This window comes from Oncorhynchus keta, chromosome 12, assembly GCF_023373465.1.
Source record: "Oncorhynchus keta strain PuntledgeMale-10-30-2019 chromosome 12, Oket_V2, whole genome shotgun sequence".
In the NCBI taxonomy this organism is placed as follows: domain Eukaryota; kingdom Metazoa; phylum Chordata; class Actinopteri; order Salmoniformes; family Salmonidae; genus Oncorhynchus; species Oncorhynchus keta.
In genome coordinates, this window is record NC_068432.1 from 21167441 (window position 1) to 21185324 (window position 17884).

The 17884-nt window shown below is 44.1% G+C and overlaps 1 protein-coding gene across 5 annotated transcripts in view; it reads right to left on the reverse strand.

Moving 5' to 3' along the window:
• The window catches only part of LOC118391120 (histone-lysine N-methyltransferase NSD2), a 34618-nt gene extending 17211 nt beyond the window's left edge, over positions 1-17407 (reverse strand). For 2 of the 5 annotated variants that reach the window (XM_035782162.2, XM_035782158.2), the window contains exons 1-11: positions 15793-16137; positions 14262-15064; positions 12145-12286; positions 11754-11926; positions 9683-11621; positions 9335-9447; positions 8987-9242; positions 8689-8786; positions 4702-4747; positions 4326-4528; positions 3934-4071 (exon numbers count right to left, since the gene is read on the reverse strand). In XM_035782162.2, coding sequence (XP_035638055.2) covers positions 3934-4071; positions 4326-4528; positions 4702-4747; positions 8689-8786; positions 8987-9242; positions 9335-9447; positions 9683-11621; positions 11754-11926; positions 12145-12286; positions 14262-15047 — 3894 coding nt within the window. In that variant the 5' untranslated portion in view covers positions 15048-15064; positions 15793-16137. Of the gene's footprint in view, positions 1-3933; positions 4072-4325; positions 4529-4701; positions 4748-8688; positions 8787-8986; positions 9243-9334; positions 9448-9682; positions 11622-11753; positions 11927-12144; positions 12287-14261; positions 15065-15792; positions 16156-17337 lie in introns of those variants that run through there. The other 3 variants (XM_035782160.2, XM_035782161.2, XM_035782163.2) reach the window with 3 other exon arrangements.
• Positions 17408-17884: the final 477 nt, after the last annotated feature.

Below are 17884 nucleotides of genomic sequence, written 5' to 3' on the forward strand. Positions count from 1 at the left end.
TGATCAGGCCAGGGTGTGACATGGGTTTATGTTATATTGTATGTTCGTATTGGGGTTTGTAGTATTTGGGATCGTGGCTGATTAGGGGTGTTGTATAGGCTTGGCTGCCTGAGGCGGTTCTCAATCAGAGTCAGGTGATTCTCGTTGTCTCTGATTGGGAACCGTATTTAGGTAGCCTGGTTTCGCTTTGTATTTCGTAGGTGATTGTTCCTGTCTCTGTGTAGTGTTCACCAGATAGGCTGTCATAGGTTTCACGTTCCGTTTGTTGTTTTGTATTTTGTAGTTATTTCATTTATCGTCATTTCATTCATTAAAGAACATGAGTAACAATCACACTGCATTTCAGTCCGACTCTCTTTCGACAAACGAAGAACGACGTTACAGAATCACCCACCACACACGGACCGAGCAGCGTGTTAACAGGCAGCGACAGCTTGAACAGCGAAGGGAGGACGTTATGGACAGCAGAGGCATGGAGTATACGACGTGGGAAGAAATCGACAGGTGGGCCGACCCAGAGAGAGTGCAGGAGTCCGCCTGGGATTCGCTGGAGCAGTGCGAAGAGGGCTATAGGCGAATGGAGTCGAAAAGAAAGACACGGCAGCGCAGAGCGAAAACCGAAAGTCACCCCCAAATATTTATTGGGGGAGGGCTCAGAGAGAGAGTGGCTGAGTCAGGAGTCAGACCTGAGCCAACTCTCCCTGTTAATTGTGAAGAGCAGTTGCAGTGGGAGAGGCTGCACCACTTGGAGAATTGGACATGGGAGGAGGAACTGGACGGAAAAGGACCCTGGGCTCAGCCTGGTGAATATCGCCACCCCAAGGAGGAAATAGAGGCGGAAAAAGCGGAGAGGCGCTGGTATGAGGAGGCAGCACGGCGACGCGGATGGAAGCCCGAAAAGCAGCCCAAAAAAATGATTGGGGGGGCTGAATGGGAGTATGGCTATGCCAGGTAGGAGACCTGCGCAAACTCCCTGTGCTCACCGGTGGGCTAGAGAGACCGAGCAGACACCGTGTTATGCTATGGAGCACACAGTGTTTCCAGTGCAGGTGCATAGCCCGGTGCGGTTCATACCAGCCCTTCCTATTGGCCGGGCTAGAGTGGGCATCGAGCCAGGTAAGCTTGGGCAGGCTCGGTGCTCAAGAGCTCCAGTGCGCCTGCACGGTCCGGTCTATCCAGAGCCACCTCCACACACACCAGTCCTCTGGTAGCAGCTCCCCGCACCAGGCTTCCTGTGCGTGTCCTCGATCCTGTAGCACCAGTTCCAGCACCACGCACCAGGCCTTCTGTGCGCCTCGCCTGTTCAGCACAGCCAGAGCCTTCCTTCCCTCCTGCGCTGTCGGAGTCTCCCGCCTGTTCAGCACAGCCAGAGCCTTCCTTCCCTCCTGCGCTGTCGGAGTCTCCCGCCTGTTCAGCGCTATCAGAGCCTTCCTCCTCTACAGCGCTGCCGGAGCCTCCTGCCTGTTCGGAGCAGCCTGAGCTGTCAGTCTGCATGGAGCAGCCTGAGCTGTCAGTCTGCATGAAGCAGCCAGAGCTGCCAGTCTGCAAAGAGCTGCCAGTCTGCAAGGAGCTGCCAGTCTGCAGAGTGCTGTCAGCCTGCATGGAGCAGTCAGAGCTGTCAGTCTGCATGACGCAGCCAGAGCTGTCAGTCTGCAAAGAGCTGTCAGTCTGCATAAAGCAGCCAGAGCTGTCAGCCTGCATGGAGCAGTCAAAGCTGTCAGTCTGTTCGAAGCAGCCAGAGCTGTCAGTCTGCATGAAGCAGCCAGAGCTGTCAGTCTGCAAAGAGCTGTCAGTCTGCAAACAGCTGCCAGTCTGCAAGGAGCTGTCAGCCTGCATGGAGCTGCCAGAGCTGTCAGTCTGCAAGGAGCTGTCAGTCTGCATAGAGCAGCTAGATCCGCCAGTCAGCCATGATCTTCTAGATCTGCCAGTCAACCAGATTCTTCCAGATCTGCCAGTCAACCAGCCTCTTCCAGATCTGCCAGTCAACCAGTCTCTTCCAGATCTGCCAGTCAACCAGTCTCTTCCAGATCTGCCAGTCAACCAGTCTCTTCCAGATCTGCCAGCCAGCCAGGATCTACCGGAGCCTACTACCTGCCTGAGCTTCATCTCAGTACTGGGCTTCCTCTCAATACTGGGCTTCCTCTCAGTACTGGGCTTCCTCTCAGTACTGGGCTTCCTCTCAGTACTGGGCTTCCCCTCAGTTCCGGGCTGCCCCTCAGTCCCGAGCTGCCCCTCAGTCCCGAGCTGCCCCTCAGTCCCGAGCTGCCCCTCAGTCCCGAGCTGTCCCTCAGTCCCGAGATGCCCCTCAGTCACGAGCTGCTCCTCAGTTCTGTGGGGTTCTGGGTGAGGACTATTAGGCCATGGTCGGCGGCGAGGGTGGATTATCCCAGGACGCGAAGGGGAGGAACTATGACTTTAATGGAGTGGGGTCCACGTCCCGAGCCGGAACCGCCACCATGGACAGACGCCCACCCGGACCCTCCCTATGGTTTTGAGGTGCGTCCGGGAGTCCGCACCTTAGGGGGGGGTTCTGTCACGCCGTGGTCTTAGTATTTTGTGTTTTCTTAATTATTTGATCAGGCCAGGGTGTGACATGTTTTTATGTTATATTGTATGTTCGTATTGGGGTTTGTAGTATTTGGGATCGTGGCTGATTAGGGGTGTTGTATAGACTTGGCTGCCTGAGGCGGTTCTCAATCAGAGTCAGGTGATTCTCGTTGTCTCTGATTGGGAACCGTATTTAGGTAGCCTGGTTTCGCTTTGTATTTCGTGGGTGATTGTTCCTGTCTCTGTGTAGTGTTCACCAGATAGGCTGTAATAGGTTTCACGTTCCGTTTGTTGTTTTGTATTTTGTATAGTTATTTCATGTATCGTCATTTCATTCATTAAAGAACATGAGTAACAATCACGCTGCATTTCGGTCCGACTCTCTTTCGACAAACGAAGAACGACGTTACAGACATGTACTTGTGACAAATAATGCATTCCGATTATTGCATAGATTGTAATAGATACCTGCGATATGTGTAAAATACTCTTTTAAGGTTGTACAAATTATGATGAGCTAATGCTAAAGTATTTGCCAGCTATGTGTGGCACCATGTTTGTTGACATTATACAATGCATTCTGGGTGTCACGTAAACATCTGTCAGACCAAAGATGTTATAATGAGATGAAGGAATGGTTCACTTATCTTTCGAGTAAACTTCCGCAATTGAATGGAAGTGATTGATCGTAGACGACACACCACTTCAACATGCATACTGCAAACAGACCAAACTCATCTTGCCTCCTCTTCACATCTTTGGTTGGAGTGAAAAAACAAACATGGTGGCGTGCACAAACGAAATATCGCTGGATTACTTAAGATTTTTAGAAAGTGTTTTACTCAATTATTTCGATCAATGGTGAGCTCACCCATGATGTGATGAATTATAAATAGTAATTGCTATTAGATAATTCATATTGTGGTTTCTGTCAGCCGAGAGTTAGTGCTAGGACTAATGTAGCCTACATTTTCCCGGCTGAATGATTGTGTTATGACGTTGCTACTTCTGTGAATGTCTGAACATTGCATCCAAAAATACACTGCTCACATTCAGGACATAACTTTGTGAGGACTGTGTTTGTGCAAAATGTTTCTGTGAAAAAACAGTGTGGCCAGCTCAATCGCAGACTGTTTCGTCAATCGAAACTGGACGTTCTAAATTATAGTTCTAATCACACCGGTTTGAGCATATCCTGCAGGGACCACTGTAGAATGATCACACCCGTTTGTTGGTACATGTCAAAGGGTTAAATAAACACAAGGTAACCACTCTTTTTATATTTTTTCCCCAGATTTTTTCGTAGTCCCCCAATTTGCCTTAGACCACTGCGCCACTCTGGAGGCCCCTTACCACTCTTATATTGGTGATGTTAGACGTACTCACCTGACACACATTCTCCTTCAATGAGGCCACGCCCCCTCTGTCCACTATGATCTTCTTATTGGGGAAGAGTGTGTCATCGCACTGTGAAGACTCCTCCCTCATGGATGAAAAGCTGTCATCGAAACTGGATGCAAAACCCTGAGGTGCAAATAAGAAGACAATCAGCAGGACAGTTCAAGCACCGAAAGCCACATTGCAAGCAATCATGCCGTAACACTATTCGATGCAGAATGGTTTTTTTCAGGTACATATTGATGCATGTTTTAGTGTTATTGTTTTCTTTTTTGGGTCGTTATTTTGTAATTACAATTTGACCATGTAAGTTCTATGTTATTATCAGGTAAAACATATGGACCATCAAATTAAGCTGCAGATTTAACCTCTTGTCTGACCTCTGGGTCTATGGTGTCCCTCCCATCGTCATGGAGATTAGTGTCCTTAGTGGGGGGCGTGGTGAGGTCGATGTCTGACCCCCTCTCCATGCAACTCTGTGTCTGGGGGCAGGGTGCAGGGTTGCAGGGCAACATTGTGGAGGATGTAGTGGTGGATGTCATTGGTTGCTTGATCTTTGATTTAAAGGAGTGTTGTCCAGAGCCTGGGGAAAAAACAGTCAAGTCAACTTTGACCCCAAGACCAATCAAACCTTTGAATTGACAATCATGAGGTAAATGAAAGCAGTATCTCAAAGCATTGTGATAAACAGTGTATAGCCTTACATTTCTTAATGCTTTTCCTGTACACATCTTACACAACAGTGGCCTGACTGACCTGAATGAACAGCCTGGCTTGATGAGCTGGACTTCAGGGACTTGACCTGTAATACACAATTAACCAGTCAACCCCTGCTGTAAGGCCTTCACTACTGTGAAAATCAATGGACCCATAAGATACACAAATCCTTAAAGGGGCAATCTGTAATTGGTACATTTTTTTCTTTACTTTAAAATTAATTATATATAGCAATTGTTTCTTGAAGAATGTAACGTATAAATGCCTCATGAGCTTATTTCAACTGTCTAACCCCATCAGACCCAAAATATATATATTTTTCCCTCCACTGTTTGTAAACAATGTCATTGTAAACAAACACTGTATAGCTTAAAAACATGATTAAAACTATAATTTTGATCTCATAGATGGTCGGTCCTTGCATCCATTGCCCCATCTATAAATTTGGTGGTTACATTTCTCCAGCTCCATTCCTAAGCTCTTTACCCAAAAAGGTGGTGGGGTGTATGCTTTGTTATTGATTGGACTGCACATTGTCCCCTTAATCTTTCTCGCACAGGCGTTCTGCTACCTGACAGGTCGCTCCTACCAGGTGGCGTGGCGAGAATCTGTCTCCTCACCACGCGCTCTCACCACTGGTGTCCCCCAGGGCTCTGTTCTAGGCCCTCTCCTATTCTCGCTATACACCAAGTCACTTGGCTCTGTCATAACCTCACATGGTCTCTCCTATCATTGCTATGCAGACGACACACAATTAATCTTCTCCTTTCCAACTTCTGATGACCAGGTGGCGAATCGCATCTCTGCATGTCTGGCAGACATATCAGTGTGGATGACGGATCACCACCTCAAGCTGAACCTCGGCAAGACGGAGCTGCTCTTCCTCCCGGGGAAGGACTGCCCGTTCCATGATCTCGCCATCACGGTTGACAACTACATTGTGTCCTCCTCCCAGAGCGCTAAGAACCTTGGCGTGATCCTGGACAACACCCTGTCGTTCTCAACTAACATCAAGGCGGTGGCCCGTTCCTGTAGGTTCATGCTCTACAACATCCGCAGAGTACGACCCTGCCTCACACAGGAAGCGGCGCAGGTCCTAATCCAGGCACTTGTCATCTCCCGTCTGGATTACTGCAACTCGCTGTTGGCTGGGCTCCCTGCCTGTGCCATTAAACCCCTACAACTCATCCAGAACGCCGCAGCCCGTCTGGTGTTCAACCTTCCCAAGTTCTCTCACGTCACCCCGCTCCTCCGCTCTCTCCACTGGCTTCCAGTTGAAGCTTGCATCCGCTACAAGACCATGGTGCTTGCCTACGGAGCTGTGAGGGGAACGGCACCTCAGTACCTCCAGGCTCTGATCAGGCCCTACACCCAAACAAGGGCACTGCGTTCATCCACCTCTGGCCTGCTCGCCTCCCTACCACTGAGGAAGTACAGTTCCCGCTCAGCCCAGTCAAAACTGTTCGCTGCTCTGGCCCCCAATGGTGGAACAAACTCCTCACGACGCCAGGACAGCGGAGTCAATCACCACCTTCCAGAGACACCTGAAACCCCACCTCTTTAAGGAATACCTAGGATAGGATAAGTAATCCTTCTCACCCCCCCCCCCCTTTAAGATTTAGATGCACTATTGTAAAGTGACTGTTCTACTGGATGTTCTGGATAAGAGCGTCTGCTAAATGACTTAAATGTAAATGTAATGACCCACCTCGACAACATCCGGTGAAATTGCAGAGCGCCAAATTCAAAATACAGAAATAGTCATAATAAATATTTATAAAAAATACAAATGTTATACATCGGCTTGAAGATTAACTTCTTGTTAATCCAGCCACTTTTTCAGATTTCAAAAAGGCTTTACGGCGAAAGCATACTATGCGATTATCTGAGGACAGCGCCCCACAAAAGCAGACAAACATTTTACAACCAAGTAAAGGAATTACAAAAGTCAGAAATAGCGGTAAAATGAATCACTTACCTTTGAAGATTTTCATATAGTTGCAGTCACAACAGTCCCAGCTACACAATAAATGTTTGTTTTGTTCGATAAAGTCCCTCTTTATATCCCAAAAACTCAGTTTTGTTGGCGCGTTTTGTTCAGTAATCAACTGGCTCAAAGGCGATCAAAAAAATACAGACAAATACATCCTAATAGTACCGGTAAAGTTTGTCGAAACATGTCAAACGATGTTTAAAATTAATCCTCATGTTGTCAATTGTCTAAATAATCGATAATATTTCGATAATATTTCAACCGGACAAAAGCGTATTCAATAGAAAGGAAAAACAACAAAGGGTGCGCACTTGGTCACACGCACAAACCAGCACTGCATGATTCTGCAGTCCACTGACAGAAAGGTCTCATTCTTCTTAATTTTTCAGAAAACAAGCCTGAGACAATGTCTAAAGACTGTTGACATCTAGTGGAAGCCATAGGAACGGCAATCTGGGTCCTAACACAATAGATACTCTATACTCTCTTCAATTGAAAACGACCCACATCTAAAAAATCCCACTACCCGGATGGATCTTCCTCAGGTTTTCGCCTGCCATATCAGTTCTGTTATACTCATAGACATTTTGTTTTTAATTGGAAACTTAAGAGAGTTTTCTATCCAAATCTACCAATTATATGCAAATCAAAGCTTCTGGGCCTAAGTAACAGGCAGTTTACTTTGGGCACGCTTCTCATCCAGATGTCGAAATACTGCCCACAAGCCATAAGAAGTTTTAACCGCGAAATTCAAAAATATTTTTTTGAAATATGTAACTTTCCAACATTAACAAGTCCAATACAGCCAAATGAAAGATAAACATCTTGTTAATCTACCCATTGTGTCCGATATCAAAAATGCTTTACAGCGAAAGCACAACATATGATTATGTTAGGTCATAGCCAAGTCGAAAAAACACAGCCATTTTTCCAGCCAAAGATAGGAGTCACAAAAAGCAGAAATATAGATAAAATTAATCACTAAACTTTGATGATCTTCATCAGATGACACTCATAGGACATCATGTTACACAATACATGTATGTTTTGTTCCATAATGTGCATATTTATACCCAAAAATATCTGTTTACATTGGCACCTTACGTGCAGTAATGTTTTGATTCCAAATCATCCGGTGATTTTGCAGAAATACTCATAATAAACATTGATAAAAGATACAAGTGTTATTCACAGAATTAAAGATAGACTTCTCCTTAATGCAACCGCTGTGTCAGATTTTAAAAAATCTTTACGGAAAAAGCATAATCTAAGAACGGCACTCAGTTCGACAATAAATGACTGATTTGTTCCATAAAGTTCCATAAGATCCATCATTTATGTCCAAATAGCCACTTGTTGTTAGCGTGTTCAGCCCAATAATCCATCTTCATGAGGCGCAGACACTTCGTCCAGACAAAAACTCGAAAAGTTCCGTTACAATCCTTTAGAAACATGTCAAACGATGTATGCAATCAATCTTTAGGATGTTTTTTAACATAAACCATCAATAATGTTCCAACCGGAGAATTCCTTTGTCTTCAGAAAAGCACTGGAACGAGAGGTAACTCTGTCGGGAGCGCAGGCCATGAGACCAAGGCACTCTGCCAGACCACTGACTCAAAGAGGTCTCATGAGCCCCTCCTTTATAGTAGAATCCTCATTCAAGTTTCTAAAAGACGGTTGACATCTAGTGGAAGCCGTAGGAAGTGCAACTTTATCCATATCCCACTGTATATTCGGTGGCCAAGCTTTGAAAAACTACAAACCTCAGATGTCCCACTTCCTGGTTGGATTTTTCTCAGGTTTTTGCCTGCCATATGAGCTCTGTTATACTCACAGACATCATTCAAACAGTTTTAGAAACTTCAGAGTGTTTTCTATCCGATACTAATACTAATATGATATATTAGCATCTGGGACAGAGTAGGAGGCAGTTCACTCTGGGCATGCTATTCATCCAAAAGTGAAAATGCTGCCCCCTATACCAAAAAGGTTAATGAACAAAGCACAACCATTCCCTAACCCCTCCATACCTTTTTCTTTGGGATTGTGGCAGCCTCTGAGTATTCCAGAATCTTCAGAGTGGGTTTTCTCTGTCTCTTACGGATGGTTTCCAAGTAAGGAACGTCACCTGCCACAGGACAGCATTATTATGGACCTTTACACACATCTGGGATAATGAGGTGTTTAGGATCTAAGACCACTACTACAGAGGAGTAATGTAATAAAACCAGTAATTCCTTGGTTTCAGGGCACATTGCTTCCGAAAACATTTTGTAATTTTTTGCAATTCAACCAAAGTATACATTTGATATGTAAATGGTTTCTCACCAACATTCTTTGTAAGACTGTCACACAACAGCGAAGGGTCTGCTTCAGGAGGCAGGGTTAGAGTATCTATGGACAGGATAGGTGCATCCTGAGGGAGAGTGTTCTCTATTCGGGGAGGGGCTTGTCCATTTGGGGTCTTGGATGGTTCCTCTGGGGACAGGGATTGTATTTCAGGAAGTGGGTTCAGAGGGGCATGGTCATGTGTGGGTTTCTCTGATGGTAGGGGATCTGGTTTGTTGCTGTTGGACTGTGCCACCTGGAAAAACATGAAGAGGGTATAGAACTGGTATCATGATACAAAACCCTGAAAATCCAAGAGATGTAATACTGTATGTTTGAGTGAGCTACCTTTCCCAAAGACTGCAGGGCCTTTTTCGGTTTCTTCCTTGTGGAGAATATCTGATCATACTCTTCTGTCCATTCTATGAGTCTTTTGCTTGGTTTTCTAATTCGTTTATGTGCTGATGAAGGACAAGTGTGCAAAAAGTATGAATATGCCACACATGTAAAAACCATGACATTTCATGATCTACAGAATTTGGCATCATGGCCCTAAATCGGACGCTATCACATTATAGCTTTTGATATTTTCATTATGGTATAATTCCCAAAGCAAAGTCAATGCATTGATCAGTCATAATCTCATTTGGGATACCCTTCTGTCAAACCAAGAAGAAGAAAAAAACTATTCCTTACCTGTGGGAGCCTCCTGGCCTTCCCCAGTACTTTGTGTAGTGTTTGCAGAATTGATGGCAGGGATAATCTGCTGGTCCAACCTTTTCTTTGTCTGAAAGGACACCGATGGGTCTGCACCACCCTGCTCCAAAGGCACCATGTTCTGTAGTCTCTCATTCATTAGCCCACTGCAGCCCTCCCCCAACCCCCCTAATGTCCCTGAATCATGGTTAAACTTCAGACAGGCATTGCTAGAAAGATGGTGTGAGGCCTCCATCCCAAGGTAGCCAGGTCCAGGAGACCTCTTACCACAAGGCTCTTTTCCATTAGGGTTATTTTTAGTCCCAGACAAGCCTCTCTTTTTGGCTGACCTTTTCAAGTCCTGGTTTATGCTGCCTTCAAGTTGTGGGATTTCTACTTTCAGAGAAGACTTGAGCTTGGGTTTGGCCTTTGTCTTGCCCTTGCACTGTTGACTTTTACTGAGACTAGGGCCTTGACTGAGTGACTCCTCTCCTAGTAAGGGTGGAATTACTGAAGGCTCCTCTTTTACATGGGCAGTGGGTGGTCCGATTTCCAGCTCCAAGGGTGTACCATGTTTCTCCCTGGTATCGTGCTCGTCCTTCAGCAGCATGAGGAAAGTACTGAACTTGTAGTTAGTGTCTGGTTTAAAAGACACATGTTTTCCATCACCATCACTTGATTCCAGGGACTTGAAGGATAACTCTTTGATGTCTTTGAAGACATTGATGGGAGAGAAGCATGGCGAGGGAGAGGAACAGGAGGAGATGTGAGACACACGGTTCTCTTTCTTTTCCTTCCCAGAAGTTAGAGGTATGAAATCCGCAGGCATCTGGGATACAAAGAAGCTCTCATTTTCTGTCTTAACCTCTGCCTCAAAGTCTTTCGACCTGGTGAACTTTGATGAAGAGCCATTTGGAAAAGCCATGATCTGATTATCGTTGTCAACCTTTGAAGGTTTGTCCTCTGTATAACAGTTTGTTTTGGTCTCTGGTTTATCAGAGGGCGTGTTTGTGGAAGATGAGACCTTCCGCTCAGCTTCCTCCATAGCTTTAAGAGCTCTGGTCATGAGGCGGTTGCTAGCGGGCAGATGCACAGGCTGCTTGCCCAGGTCCTTCGACTGATCCGTGAGCTTGGGCACACTTAAGACTGGAGTCTTAAACTGATTACCAGTCATTTCTTTGACTGTTGCATTGGACACTGGAGTCTTCGACTGATCAGCAGGGCGTTCTTTGACTATTACACTGGACACTGAAGTCTTCAACTGATGACTAGAGCATTCCTTGATTGCCACACTGGACACTTGTGTCTGTCTGTTGACAGCAGCTGCAGTTTGAGTATTTTTCTTGCAGGGGCCCTTGCTAAAGGAATTGTGTTTAGATATGGAGGTGGTAGTGATGAGTCGCCTGTCTTTTCCTGGTTTGCTGAACCACAGGCCAGTTTGGACTTCAGGCTGCTTCTTCACTTTTTCTACTACTGGAACTGAGGGCTGAGTCTGAGAGGGCTTGGATTGACGCTCAAGTGCTTTAGGACACAAAATATTGGGGATAGAGTCAATGTCCAAATACGGACATTCTTTGATGTCCCCCTCTGGCTTGTCAGTGCTTCCAAATGTTTCGGTGTTGAAGAACTCATTTTTAGCTTTTGATGCTTTAGTTAGATTCTTCTTCCTCTGAGGCTTCTTGAAAATGCTTCCTTTTGGGGAAGATTTACTTTGTGGTGACACAGTTCCGTTTCTTATGTGACTTGGTGCAGGGGATATAGAGGCAGATGGAATGGAGGAAGGGGGAATTGGAAGGTCCTTGTTCTCTAATATGGACCCATCATGGAGGGTTGTATCTATGGAGTCAGGTCTAGAGGGCCCCATTTTGGGCCGCTCTGGGAGGACAGCTTCTGCCTCAGCCACACTTTTTCCCCAAGATGCTTTAAAACGCTTGGGTATCTATGGAGGAAAATAAAGTGTTTTTGTAATCACAAATATTTGTATTTTGGATATATTCAGGTAAAACATGATTGGTTATTGTCCAACATCCAAAAAAGCTGAGCCAAATGTTTGATTCACATTGATAATTACAGTGTATTTGTAGTCTTTGTCTCTTTGCCTTCCTCTCCTGCGTATCAAGGGGAGCTGTTCAAACTCAAAGCCTCCATGAAAAGTGTGTGTAGCTTTTCCTGCGACCCAGGCCAGTTCCAACGGCTCTCCAAAGGTCCTGATGTGGTACTGCCGACAAGGCCTATCACTGGGCTCTGAAACATCACCACACAGGAGCAAAGGATCCGGTAGATTTCATATTCATTTAACCTTTATCACAGGTATAAAATACATTTTGCAAGAAGAGATGTGTCCATTTCAATGTAAAGTGGATTGTGAAATATAACACTTCCAAGCTAGTACAAATATGTTCTACAAGATCAGTTAAAAAAATATATAAGTTGTTAAAATAATACCCAGGACCAGGGCCTACCTTTCATTTTGTGATAGGTTCCCTGTACTGGGTCAACTGTCATCTCACAAGGCCACCAGGGTCTTCGGTTGAACTTTGCCCATATAACTTCACCCTCTAAAAACTTTACAGGTGGAAGGGACTTCTTCTTTGGGCTGTCCATCTGTTGATCAATATTTAAATTACTTCAAGAAATGTTTTAATTCATGTTATATGCAGTACAAGTCAAATGTTTGGACACACCTACTCATTCAAGTTTTTATTTTATTTTACTATTTTCTAGAATAGTGAAGACATCAAAACTATGAAATATCAGATATGGAATCGTGTAGCAACCAAAAAAGTGTTAAACAAATCAAAATGCATTTTAGATTTAAGATTCTTCAAAGTAGCCACCCTTTGACTTGATGACAGCTTTGCACACTCTTGGCATTCTCTCAACCAGCTTCATGAGACAGTCACCAGGAATGCATTTGAATTAACAGGTGTGCCTTGTTAAATGTTCATTTGTGCAATTTCTTTCCATCTCAATGCTTTTGAGCCAATCAGTTGTGATGTGACAAGGTAGGGGGTATACAGAAGATAGCCATATTTGGTAAAAGACCAAGTCCATATTATGGCAAGAACAGTTAAAAATAATAGTCTGATGAGTCTAAATTTCAGATTTTTGTTTCCAACCGCTGTGTCTTTGTGAGACGCAGAGTAGGTGTACGGATGATCTCCACATGTGTGGTTCCAATCGTGAAGCATGGTGTGGGGGTGCATTTCTGGTGACACTGTCAGTGATTTATTTCGAATTCAAGGCACACTTAACCAGCATGGCTACAACAGCATTCAGCAGCGATACGCCATCTCATCTTGTTTGAGCTTAGTGGGACTATCATTTGTTTTTCAACAGGACAATGACCCAACACACCTCCAGGCTGTGTAAGGGCTATTTGACCAAGAAGGAGATTGATGGAGTGCTCCATCGGATGACCTGGCCTCCACAATTACCCGACTTCAACCCAATTGAGATGGTTTGGGATGAGTTGGACTACAGAGTGAAGGAAAAGCAGCCAACAAGTGCTCAGCATGTGTGGGAACTCCTTCAAGACGGTTGGAAAAGCATTCCAGGTGACTACCTCATGAAGATGGTTGAGAAAATGCCAAGAGCATGCAAAGCTGCAATCAAGGCAAAAGGTGGCTACTTTGAGGAATCTAAAATATAAAGTATATTTTGATTTGTTTAACACTTTTTTGGTTACTACATTATTCCATATGTGTTATTTCATATTTTTGATGTCTTCACTATTATTCTACAATGTAGAAAATAGTACAAAATACAGAAAAACCTTTGAATGAGTAGGTGTGTCTAAACTTTTGACTGGTACTGTAAGTAAAAAAAGTATTACATCAGAATTTACATGCCAATTTATATACGCAAATGTGAACATGTGCAAGCATTCCAATATTTTCCAAGACTATACGGTTGCTGAGTTGCCAGGACCAAAGTCCTTGTAAATTAGGTTAGGTAAAGTTAAATCCCTGCAACTCTATCCTAATTTTCACCAGATGCAAGATGTGCAAATCCACATTATATTACCAACTATCTTTTAAACACTAAAATGAATATATCAGCTCTGTGCACACTCTCTAGCCTAGATGTCAGTCAACCTTACTAAACGTGTATCAACTGATCATGCATAACATTCCAGCCACTAAACAAAGCTCTGGATATGGCCTGACTAATGACTTTTCTCTGTGCAGGTGTTTTATTAATTTCAAAAGGTATTTCAAAAGGTATAATTTCAACTATTGATTGTAATTCACCATATGATATGATGGAATTACATGGATCATCTCCAGCTCTGAGGATCTTATCTATTGTAGAGGAAGTGACCTCGCTTGACCTTTCTTGCTAATTAGTTAGGATTTAGGCCTCTCACTATCTTCATTGACATTTCACATATAATCAAAACCAATAAGCTTGACAATTTATGTTGCACAGTAAAACAGGTGATCTGGACTGAAAAGGAAGTACCCAGGCCAGAACTGTGACATGTTACAGGATTACATTTGAGGGCTGTTGGGTACTGCATGATGTTGCTGTCAATAGCCATGTTATGTAAAAGGTTCATAACAGTAGTAGGACTTGCCATTGGAGGCCCAGAGGGGCTATTCCCAAGAGAGAGCGGCTCACAGTTACTCCCCCAGTCCTCGTCTGAACCTTCATGTGCCGTTAATGGGGGGACACTAGGGGACTGCAAGCCTTTACCCACAGATAGCCCTGGCTTCAGTAATTTCTTTACCTTCAAGTTAAACAATTCAGGAAGAGGTTCAGGTGACTTTCCAACTTTGCTATGTCTGTCTGTCAGAGGTAAAGCTGTATCCTCATCCTCATCTTCATCATCATCATCATCAAACAAAGTGGACTCAAAGTGCAGGCAGCCATTCGCAAAAGGGCTATTGCTATCCAGTGAAAAGTCTGGACTAGGTGGGTCAGAGAAGCAACAGTCACTCTTCTTCTCCACACTAGGATTAGTCTTACTGGTGTCTGTGTCTCTCCTGCCTGGCTGGGGAGCTGTGAGGGCCAAGGAATTCCCAAAGTTAGTTTTCCCAACAGCATTCCGGGTGTGCGAGACCTCCCTCTCCCCCTCTCCAACCTGTATCGGGTCCGGGTGGCTGACGATGGTGGTCAGGTGCTGTAGCCTTCTCAGAGGACTGTAGGAAGAGGATAGGTTCTTGGGCATGAACCCATAGGTGGATGGAGGTTTGAGGGCAGGGGTGGTGGACAGCTGCATGGCACGTGGAGGGTCTAGTCTAGAATTGGGGTTATTGTGCTTTGAGGAGGGAGAGAAGGGGTCATTGGGGGCAGAGGTCACTGTTGGGTCAGTGTGACAGGCCTGAGCATTGCTGATGGGTAGTTCATAGGGCTGACTCATCCTGGTAAGGCTCCATCCTAAACAGGAAAAAACAGAAAATAGGCCAAAACAATATTTTTAAAAATAAGTGATAGCAACTTTAATTGCATGGATTTGCAATTATTGATCACATACAATTTGTTTTACTGTTCGTCGTTAGCTATTATAGAAGGTGGCAAAAATGGGGATGGTAATGGTATATTATTGAAAAGTTATTAAAAATGTTATAAAAAAAACAATAGTGTTGTAAAATTAGGAAAGTTTTAAATGACTGAGTTTCGTTATATATAAAAGTGTGATATGGTTATCTTTCCCCACCTAAAAAAAATGAAAATAAAGTATTAGGCATTCCACTCCTCGCTACACCGCCAAGTACGTGGAATTGTGGCAACCTATTGCGCGTTTGGCAGGCCGCTGGTCATGTTAAAATTAGACCAGAGTACCTGTAATGACACGCTGTCCTGCCCAGCAACAACGAAGGGTTAAGTTGATTTCAAAAGACTGATGAAGAAATCGCGAAACCAAGAATAAAATGGACAGCTCCTGACAGCGCCTGTGCATCAACTCTGTGTGCCATGGCTCACGAGGCACCACAGAGATATCGGTTCAGTGCATAGCTGGCACGCGAACATACAGTATCGAAACACAAGTTCACACTACCACACATACGTACAGACTTCCACCGACAGATGTATACTGTGCACAATGACGGAATGTTTAAACAAATAAAAACACGTATGACAATGATATGCCGCGAGAATCTTACCATTTAAATGTCGGTCACCGCAAAAACAACTGTCAAACCTTTCATTTCTATCATTAAATATGCTATTTTCGAATTTTGTGAAAGCGGATGAGGAGAATCCCAGCAGCAGCAATACTAGGCCAGGATCCTGTGGACATATACTCTACTTGCGATAGCTCTTACACCACCGGCGGCCCCTTCAAACGATAAATATATGCATGCATTTCACTTACTGAGAGAACCACCCATTTACAGCGACATATCATACAGTGCTATAAGTTTCTAATTCCTTGTTACCTCATATTCAATGCATTATTAAATTATGACTATTTCCTAGCTGTCGACCTGCCCCTTGCAGCCCCTGCCTGCCCGTGTCTGTGTGAGAGCGGACCAATCGGCACTGCCTCCCAACCCCCAGTTTGGAGTAATGCTGAGGCTTTGAGTTCCACCAAAAATATTTGGGATGGAAAAATTACGGGCATATTCCGCTCTACTGGTTTTTAATTATCACATAGATTTTCAATTGCTGTCATTCACATTAATCACTATGACATGCCTGTCATTTGCTCAATCTGTGCCAACAATGGCATCATATCATACCCCATATGGACATCTCATGCGCTTTTAAATTATGGGATTAGAATGTTTTCATGTAAATGCATTCTAATATAGGCTACCCAGAAAACAGATGGCTTCCTTGTCTTTATACGAGTTGCAAAACCTTTTTCTCTGCTCACCGGGTCCTTCAAAATGGAGTCGGTTCAGAAAAAACAGGCCACAAAGTGTTAATATGCTCGATATGAAGTTCACATCAAAGCGAAAAAGATTGAACCGCAACGCACACATTTCCAATCCATCCAAAACATTCCAAAGCCTCAATGCAAAGCTGCATTCATTCATTAAACACCATTGAATAAACCACTTTCCACAATAATATTTAGTGTATATCATATGTCAGGTTACAGAAGAAAGGTTCACGACGGGCAAATGTAACTGGTGTGTGTTGTAGGGAGACAGTGTTCCATAATTCGCAGGCATTTCCATAAACTCCATCATGCCCTGAACGTAAAAAGAGAGTTTGAATCACGTATTGTCTTATTTGTGTGGATTGTTGCAAAGGAAATTATATTGGTAGAGACCGTGGATAGGGGGTGGAGTGGAGTCGTCCTAGATACATGTACAACCATTAAATATGCAAAGATGTTAATCAAATAACAGTTCTATATTTCGAGAAGGCAAGCTATGTCTTCACACTCTCCATAAAATTAATTGCGATATTTTTGATCGAGGGGGAAATCTGAAGCCTCACGGAAGAGCTGCGCTGCCTGCTCAGCCTCGCTCGCATGAGCCTGGTGGGAGAGAGGGCCTGCAGTGTACGGCGATGGGCACACACACAGTCAAAATAGCGCCCCGACAGATCAAACACGTTCATGCGTCTACAAGCCCTACTAAACGCGTCTTTCTTTCCTTTTAGACTGCACTGTAACGAGAAAAATATATATAACACGATGTAAAGCCTATCTATTTACATATCCGTCAAGAAATCGACTTAAAGTAAACTCTTACATCATCATCTTGTTGTGAGCCGTGTGTTCCTCTGTGCTGTGCTGTCTCTGTGTCTGTGCAGTTCGTAATGTCGGCAAAGTCAGTCATAGCAGAAGACAATGGTGGTTTGAGACAGGAGCACATGAGTTTCTGATGAAGTTAGTCAGGTTTAAGTAAGCCTTTTTATGGACCACTTTATTCTTATCTTATTTTACACCACATGCTGCCATGCCTGATTTATACACCTGTGCTCCTCCACCTCTACACGAGTTGTTTTCACTCTTCACCTGTACAATGTGGACTCTTACAAGTATCTTATCTGTAAACGAGTTCATCATGCCTCTTTGTGGGGAGAGTGATTGACAGGCCCATTCTAAAGTCTGTCACTGCCTATTAGCCTACTTACTGACAGCTTGATTTAGTCACTTATGTTAATGAACTGTCCTCTATGAGTCCATGACAGGACTATAATGTAATTCAGTCATATGTCAGTATCCATACTCGTGCTTTATTTGGTAACCCTTTACTAAAACTCTGTGTCATAAGGGCTACATAACACTGTTAGGCC